This window comes from Cynoglossus semilaevis, chromosome 20 (assembly GCF_000523025.1).
Source record: "Cynoglossus semilaevis isolate Cse_v1.0 chromosome 20, Cse_v1.0, whole genome shotgun sequence".
Taxonomy (NCBI): domain Eukaryota; kingdom Metazoa; phylum Chordata; class Actinopteri; order Pleuronectiformes; family Cynoglossidae; genus Cynoglossus; species Cynoglossus semilaevis.
The window spans coordinates 4,076,926-4,083,935 of record NC_024326.1 but is presented as its reverse complement, the minus strand read 5'-3'; the positions used below and the strand labels follow the sequence as shown (position 1 = coordinate 4,083,935).

The 7,010-nt window shown below is 39.5% G+C and overlaps 1 protein-coding gene across 2 annotated transcripts; it reads right to left on the bottom strand.

Moving 5' to 3' along the window:
* Positions 1-641: 641 nt before the first annotated feature.
* On the bottom strand, positions 642-7,003 carry itm2cb (integral membrane protein 2Cb). 2 transcript variants are annotated; one of them, XM_017042403.2, is made up of 6 exons: positions 6,771-7,003; positions 4,266-4,403; positions 3,991-4,182; positions 3,801-3,911; positions 3,278-3,428; positions 642-2,051 (listed from the first exon to the last, which is right to left on the bottom strand). In XM_017042403.2, the coding sequence occupies exons 1-6, from the start codon at positions 6,855-6,857 to the stop codon at positions 1,960-1,962; spliced, it is 771 nt and encodes a 256-aa protein (XP_016897892.1). In that variant the 5' UTR covers positions 6,858-7,003; the 3' UTR covers positions 642-1,959. The 2 variants fall into 2 exon arrangements, with proteins under 2 accessions (XP_016897892.1, XP_016897894.1); XM_017042405.2 differs by having other exon boundaries at positions 3,991-4,179.
* Positions 7,004-7,010: the final 7 nt, after the last annotated feature.

The window sequence follows — 7,010 nt, the reverse complement described above, 5'->3', positions numbered from 1 at the left end:
CCTGCCATCAGTCTGTCACTCTCCCTGCGCGATTGGTCCGACAGCTGAAGTGCGCAGCAGCGGTTTGTTTTATTTTATGCCGTTGTTTTTATCAGAGGATTGATCAAGAGGACAGTTACTCAAACCTAAAACTTTAAATAATAACCAATAAACGCAATCTACTACGAAGTGAATTAAATCTTAAATAAAATCTCTTTGTGTGGAACAGTCAGTAAACATTTAATATATAAACTAAATACAGCGAGAACCTAATGTAACTTTTTAAGTGCATAACCATAGGGACTCTCTTTGAACATGTTTATTTAAAGAGGAAAAAGCTGAACAAAATACTTTTGTACTTAGTAAGAAAAAAGAAAATGCAAAACACTACTTCTTCCCTCAAAAGTCACGTTCATCAGAAACCACTTTTTTTTTCCAGGTGTACTTCCTGTTACTGCCTGCAGTACTGTGTGTTGGTACTGTACAACAACGTCTGTATTCACATGGTGATTATACAAAAATCAAACAGATGTGACAGTGAAGCAGGAAGTCTTGATGGCAAAAATATAATGATTTTCTCCCCACTTTAACAACAATTTTTCTGATATAATGTGTAGATTTCTTTTGTGACATTCTGAATCAGACAAAAAAAAAGACAAATGTAAAGATGTATGGTTTATTCTTAAAGCAACAAGATATTACAAGAAAAGTCAACTGTACAGTGAAATGCAGTAAATTATTTACGTCTCTGTGAGTGAGAGCACATATCATTGTGTGATGTACTCAATGATGCACATTTATAAGACATCCCAAAACTGGGTTGTAAATTAACTTTGTATGGCGTGTAAAGAAGGAAGGAAGATTCATATTCATTTTTTTACCATTAGTATCATAATCTACAGTAGATGATCTAGACAATAAAGCATTTTTTCTAAACAGATTAAAACATGTCATCACTAGGCTTTTTGACTGCAGATTTTGGTTCCCTCGTCCAGCGCAAGCATTGCTACTAATTACAGTCTAAAGCCATTAATGTTAAAGGAGTGAAAAACAAATGAAAGAAAAAAGACAGGAAAAAAAAAGTGGTCACGAACCAAGTTGCTTTTTCAGATAAAAATCTAGGCATGTTACCTTAGGAAGTCAACGAGAAAAAAAACAATTTACAGTAGATATTGCTTAGGAACAATTCAAATTATATACATCTTTCACATATGACAAAACTAGTAAGGAAATGTTTAAACCAGTGTTTCTCAAGGTGTGGGTCACTGATCAACAGTTAGCTCCTACTGAACAGGCCAGTGATGTCAGTAGATAGTTATATAATTAATGTTTTTGTTTCTGAGTAATCAGATTCTCTCTGTGTAACACAAACTTCCTTGGAGGGAATCATTTCATAACAAAAGCCTCTCCTTTTATTTTTATGTTGCAGTTGCATTGCATATTGTATCTTCAAGTTGAACTACAATTTTTTAATACATTTGAGTAATTAGGTTGCATTGCCTGATGTACAAAAATGTGAATCTCAAGGTTAAAATCATTTGAAAAGCACTGGTCCGAACTACATGAGGTATGTTTTGCCATTTTCTGACACCAAACTCCAAATAAAAACAAAGAGTCAAATAGTCTCAAGGGTGCACAGTGCACTGGAATACTAATGACAATCAAATCATAACAATAAAATGAAATCTTCTCATTAAAGGTCACTAACTGACAAACGTTAACATCAACTTGCATTATACAACTTGACAAACTACAGGTATAGTCACATTTATAATCACCCATGAAATTCAGACTAAACTAATTCAGAGAAAAAAAACACTAACATTCTACGTGGGTTTTCAAAAGTCAGACAGGAACCATTGAAAGTGAAACTGTTAGACAAACACTTGCTCTTAAAGTGCAGTTCAAGGACGAAATAATTCAAGAGGTATGGTTTGAAATTGCCTTCAATGTTGGATGGTTTCCATTTCCGCCGCAGATTTAGTACCTGTTGCAGATGACGGTCTCCACCACAAAAGTGTTCTCAAAATGACGAATGCTGTGGCAGGACTTTGTCTCACGCCTCTCGATACCTGGAAGAGAGGTGGCAAAAAGATCAGTTCAAAACTGAAACTTGTGGTTGGCACTTCAGCTTGCAAGATTGCTATGGCAACACTGGCCGTACTGATTCCGCGGTACGTAGTGATTTCCTGGAATCGCATCCATATATGTACGCGAAGCAGAAGCCTGTCGCATCATCAATCTTGCACCAATAAAAGGAAGCAACGAAAGCGATATTGCACATGCACATCACCGCCTCCACAGCGTGTGTGGATGTGTCCATGGCACTCACAGAGTGAGTCACAGAGCAGGAAGTTCCCTTGCTGTGCCCACACACGCACACACAAACAGATATATGATAATCACATTGGAGGATTTTTAAACTGCAAACTGCAAGTGCTCACCGGGAACTCCATATGTGGTTGTTTTTGTTGTTTTTATGGTAATCATTGATGGAGCTTTAGAACACATTATTATTATATATATTGAATTCCTATATTATTATAGGAATTCATAGCTAACCACTAATGATGAGGTTCTAGTCAGGAGTCTGCCGAAGGCAACAGCCGAAAGAGTTGGTGACTGACAGAGAAACTACATTTTGCTTTAGCAGTAGGTCACAGTAATGTAGAAAAGTCGCATGTTCCAGGTGTTTGGTTTCATATTCGACTGCTCACTACTGTTTAGCTTTGTTTGGCACACTCTTTTTTTCACTGCTAGACAGGGAGGCAATAAAGGTGCTAATTGTGCTGAGAGCACCCTCTGCTGGAGGCCAGTAACTACTTTACAAGGTAGCGGTAGTGCTATTTAAACTTTGACCCGTGTTTAAACTTTGAGTAAAGAGCTAGTAGTTCCACGTGGTTGCTCCATGAACTACTGACCTATTAACAATGGATTGTCCAACATTCATTAAGTCATTCAATTATTGTCAAGCCAGTTATTTGGCCAGACTGATAAGTCTAGTCTAAGTGTTTTCCAAGTGCAGTCTCAGTTAGGCTAGTTTAATGATAAGTTTTAAGAAGTCAAGTGAACCAATTTGCTTTTGCTATCAGATTTTTTACAGGAGACTGACCTCATAATTAAAATAAAGGTCACACCACCGTAATGTGTGTGACATAACACAACACTGCTGCTGTAAAACAGGATGAAAATAAAGCAGAAATGACAGAGTCCTTGCAAGTGAGTTTTAGCTTCTCAGTGAGCTGTGGGGACAGAATAAAAAAAAGAAAACGTTTTTTGTGTGCACTGGTGTACTTACGTCGGCGCTGGTTGCGGCGTCTGAGGCGGAAGGTTTCTTTGCCATAGCAGAGCTTGTGGATGAAGGGGCCCAGCTGCCTCATATTCCTCACTCTCCCCGTCACAACCATCTCCTCGTGGATGATGTAAGTCTGAGGAAGGTATGTCCCTCTCTGTGGCAAAGAGACAAAGATGACTTCTAACATCACTTCTAAGAATCTGTCTGTAGGAGGACGAGTGCAGGCAGGAACAGTTGCTCTGCTTGCTCCTTCTGACAATCACTTGTCACAGACAAAGGGGCTGTCAGGGTGACCACAATAATAGAATACCCCAGTGCAAAGGAGGCCACTACAGTGATGCAGTGAGTCAACCAGAAGGATTGAAAACTGCTCCTGAGACTTAATACATGTAGCCAATAGTCTGAGAAGCTAACATTACTTTTGCACAATAACGCTCTTTTGTTATACTTCGTACTGTCTTTGCTGCAGCTGCCTCACTTCCACTGTGCTACAAGAAGAATATTGAAACATGGGAAAGTGTCTCACCTTTACGTTGATAAGCAGCTCCCACAGGTTGCGTGGAGGCATCACTAAGGAGGTGTTCAGCTCAGTGATGTAGCATTTGTCCAGGCTGATGTCATGATAAGCTGTGAGACCCTGGGATGAGAAAAAAAATGGGTTAAAGACAAAATATTTTTTTAAAAACAGCCAAGATTGCATAGTTGTCTCCACTTACCCTCTGGAAGTCGTGGATGATATCAGCAGGATCACTGCCTCCAAAGTGTGGCACAGGTACGCTGATCTGTTCGTAGTTGTCATCAAAGAAGATACCGACGTTCTCCTCCATTTCCTGCCTGTTCCTCAGAGAAGCGTACACAGAGTCCTCATAAACAACCCGACAGTGGAACAAACTGTCTTCTGGCATCTGCTGGAAGGACACGAAGAGACATGTTAATATCTGTTTGCACCTTTTGTATTTTCTGTACTGATTCATGATTTTAAAGAACAAACCTGTGGTATGAAGTAGTAACGATAGAAGAAGACAGAGGACAGCACTAGTCCTGATATGAAAACAACGAGGCCAATGATGAGGCAGCAGAGGCCAATCGGAAATGGCTTCTTGGATTGGGCAGGAAAAACCAGATGCTCCTGTGAAGAGAAAAGATTTGGTCAGATTTAACAAAGTATAGTCAGTAGTTTTTAACATTGCACGGTATCAAATAAAAATTCATTTTATTTTCTTTGGGGGGGGGGGGTTAATGTCAGTTGACGCACTTTTGCTGTCATACTGTCACCGTTTGGTTATCGATTTAATAAAGATGAATTTATTTAATCTTGTCAGCTGCATCACTCTTCTTTATGAAACATTGACTTGTTCCAAGATCTAAGGAGCTTCTATCAGTTGCCATTACACACTTCACAGGGTCCATATTTCTATTTCATTGCGTCACTAATTTAAACCAAGGCTCTTACTTTGAACAAAATCAAAATCAATGTATTAATGGAAACATCAAAGGATGTGACGTCTTCTCACACCTATAGGGTGTAATGGCCAAATCTGGACAATGCTAATTCTGATGTGAGGTGTTTGCCAAGTTCTTAGTCAGGCAGAGCAATGTGGTACAGCCAGCCTGGAACGAGGAGCTGCAAGATGCATCACTCACAGTCTCTCATTCAATCTGCTCCATCTCCGTACTACTGTTGCCATGGAGAGCGGAAGCAGAAAAAAATGACAGTGCCAGGTTGTGACGAAGATGCCAGCATGTGTTCGTCTGGGTCTATTATTAGAGGCTTGATTCCCTGGTCCATATTTGCATCATGAGTCCTCAAGAGGGAGGGTAAAAAAGATCTACAAACATTTGCTTTGATATCAAACCTTCTGCTGCAGCCAATTGAAATGCACAGATACGTCAGTATCACGTGTTACAGGTTGGCTGATGTAACAGGCGGGGTGGGGGGAGGGATGGGCAGACGTGATGGATGCGTCAGTAAGTGTACGTCAGAAAAAGAAAAGGGAATGAGGCATAGAAAAGCCAACCACCAGTGTGTGTCAGAAATATAACAGTGTGAAGACCTCCTGGGAGGTGGACCAGAAAAAAAAGGCTAAAATAAAGCAGATCTGTGTCACAAGCATGACTAATATTTTTGGTCTCTGGACATCAATGTCTTTTTAATACTGGCTCCTCAGCCTACCTTACTTTTCCCAGAGCAATGCAAGCTGGTAGTATACACATCTAGTCTGCCTAGTTCATGACAGAGAACCATGGCGATTTAAATTTAAACAATTATTAAGACTCAGGATGGAGGATTAGAGTCTGAGACACCTATAATCTGTGGTGTATCATGGAAATGCTGCATTAGAAGGTCACTTCCTCTTTAAAACCACTGTCTCTGCAGATTATCTTGGATCTTTTCAGCTCTACCTCTTTGTTAAAGCTGCAGGAAAAACTGTGCTCATTTAGTCACTGGGCTTTTCTTTCCTTCCTTTCAAGTAAATGAAAAATTTCTCGAGGCCTCTTAAGAGATTGGGTTATTATTCAACCTGTATCCAATACAGTAATCCTGGATTACCTCTCACCATTTCTCACTCTCACCCATTCTATAATGTGTCGCCTCCAAGGCGCTACCTCCGGGTTTCACATGGTACAACACTACATGACGTCACTGGGTGCTGCAGTGGTTCTGTCTGACACCTTTTTTGTTTTCTAATTTTACCACACAATGATGGGGGTGGGGGAGGGTGTCACACATTCATTAATGTTTTTTCTTTAATAATTATACTACACTTTTCTTTTTCTACTGCTAACTGTACACAAGGCAGCAGCTCTCCGCTATGCTGTACGTGTGTGTGTGTCCTGGCAGTGGAAAACATGCTGACGTAATGTCAACATCCTCAGGCTGGGCTGGTCTGCACTGTTTGTTCTGCCCCCTTGTTGTGATGCAGCAAATTATACTTTTTGTTTGTTAAATCAAGCTATATCAGAATAATAAATTAAACTCAATATGCCATCATTATCATCCATGCAGCTGCAGATAACCTTCGAATGAATTGATCTTTGGAACAGCATCTTTCACAAGGCAGGAAAATCTAATAGGCCCTTGTGGACTGATGACGTTTATACAATTTTAATATGTAAAGCGTTTATCCAAGATCTTTGGAGATTATTTTTACTTGTGTTTTACCTTTTCCTATTATTACAAATAATGCAATCTAAATCAATACACCTTTTATTTATGTATTTATTTTTACTAGATTATTCAAGTATTTAGTCCTGGTTTTTGTATAGACTTGGAATAAATTAAAATATTTTTTTCTATATATAAGGTTTACTATATGAACCTTAATACACAACACATTTAAAAGGTAATAGACATATGATAATATTATGACTAGAGAAATACATGCATGAAGTTAAGCTTATGCAAAAGCTGTATATATTCAAACATTTCAGAAAGACATCGCATAGACGCAGTGAAAACAATATTAACATTAAAACAAAGACGGTGCAAACTCACATGAGCCTGGGGAACAATGATCTTGTCCTCGTCTGCCTCCTTCTCCGGTTTCTGCACCGACACGGGCTGGAAAGTGATCTTCACCATGTTTTTTGCTGCTCAGTAGTTCAGTGTTTGTTTGCTTTCTCGTTCACTTCGCTGCTTTTCTTTCACCGGCCCGAGATGAGCGTTTTATAGCAGAGGAAGACTCTCGCCCCCGGTTCACAGTGACCTCAGAAGAGCGGCTTCTCTGACGAACAC

What these genes read in the sequence shown, in the direction of transcription:
- itm2cb (XM_017042403.2), bottom strand. Translation starts at nt 6,857, where the DNA reads ATGGTGAAGATCACTTTCCAGCCCGTGTCGGTGCAGAAACCGGAGAAG. An exon ending in GTTACTACTTCATACCACAG is followed by an intron (nt 4,183 to 4,265) that starts GTTTGTTCTTTA and finishes GTGTCCTTCCAG; the next exon opens with CAGATGCCAGAAGACAGTTT. An exon ending in TCATCCACGACTTCCAGAGG is followed by an intron (nt 3,912 to 3,990) that starts GTAAGTGGAGAC and finishes TTCTCATCCCAG; the next exon opens with GGTCTCACAGCTTATCATGA.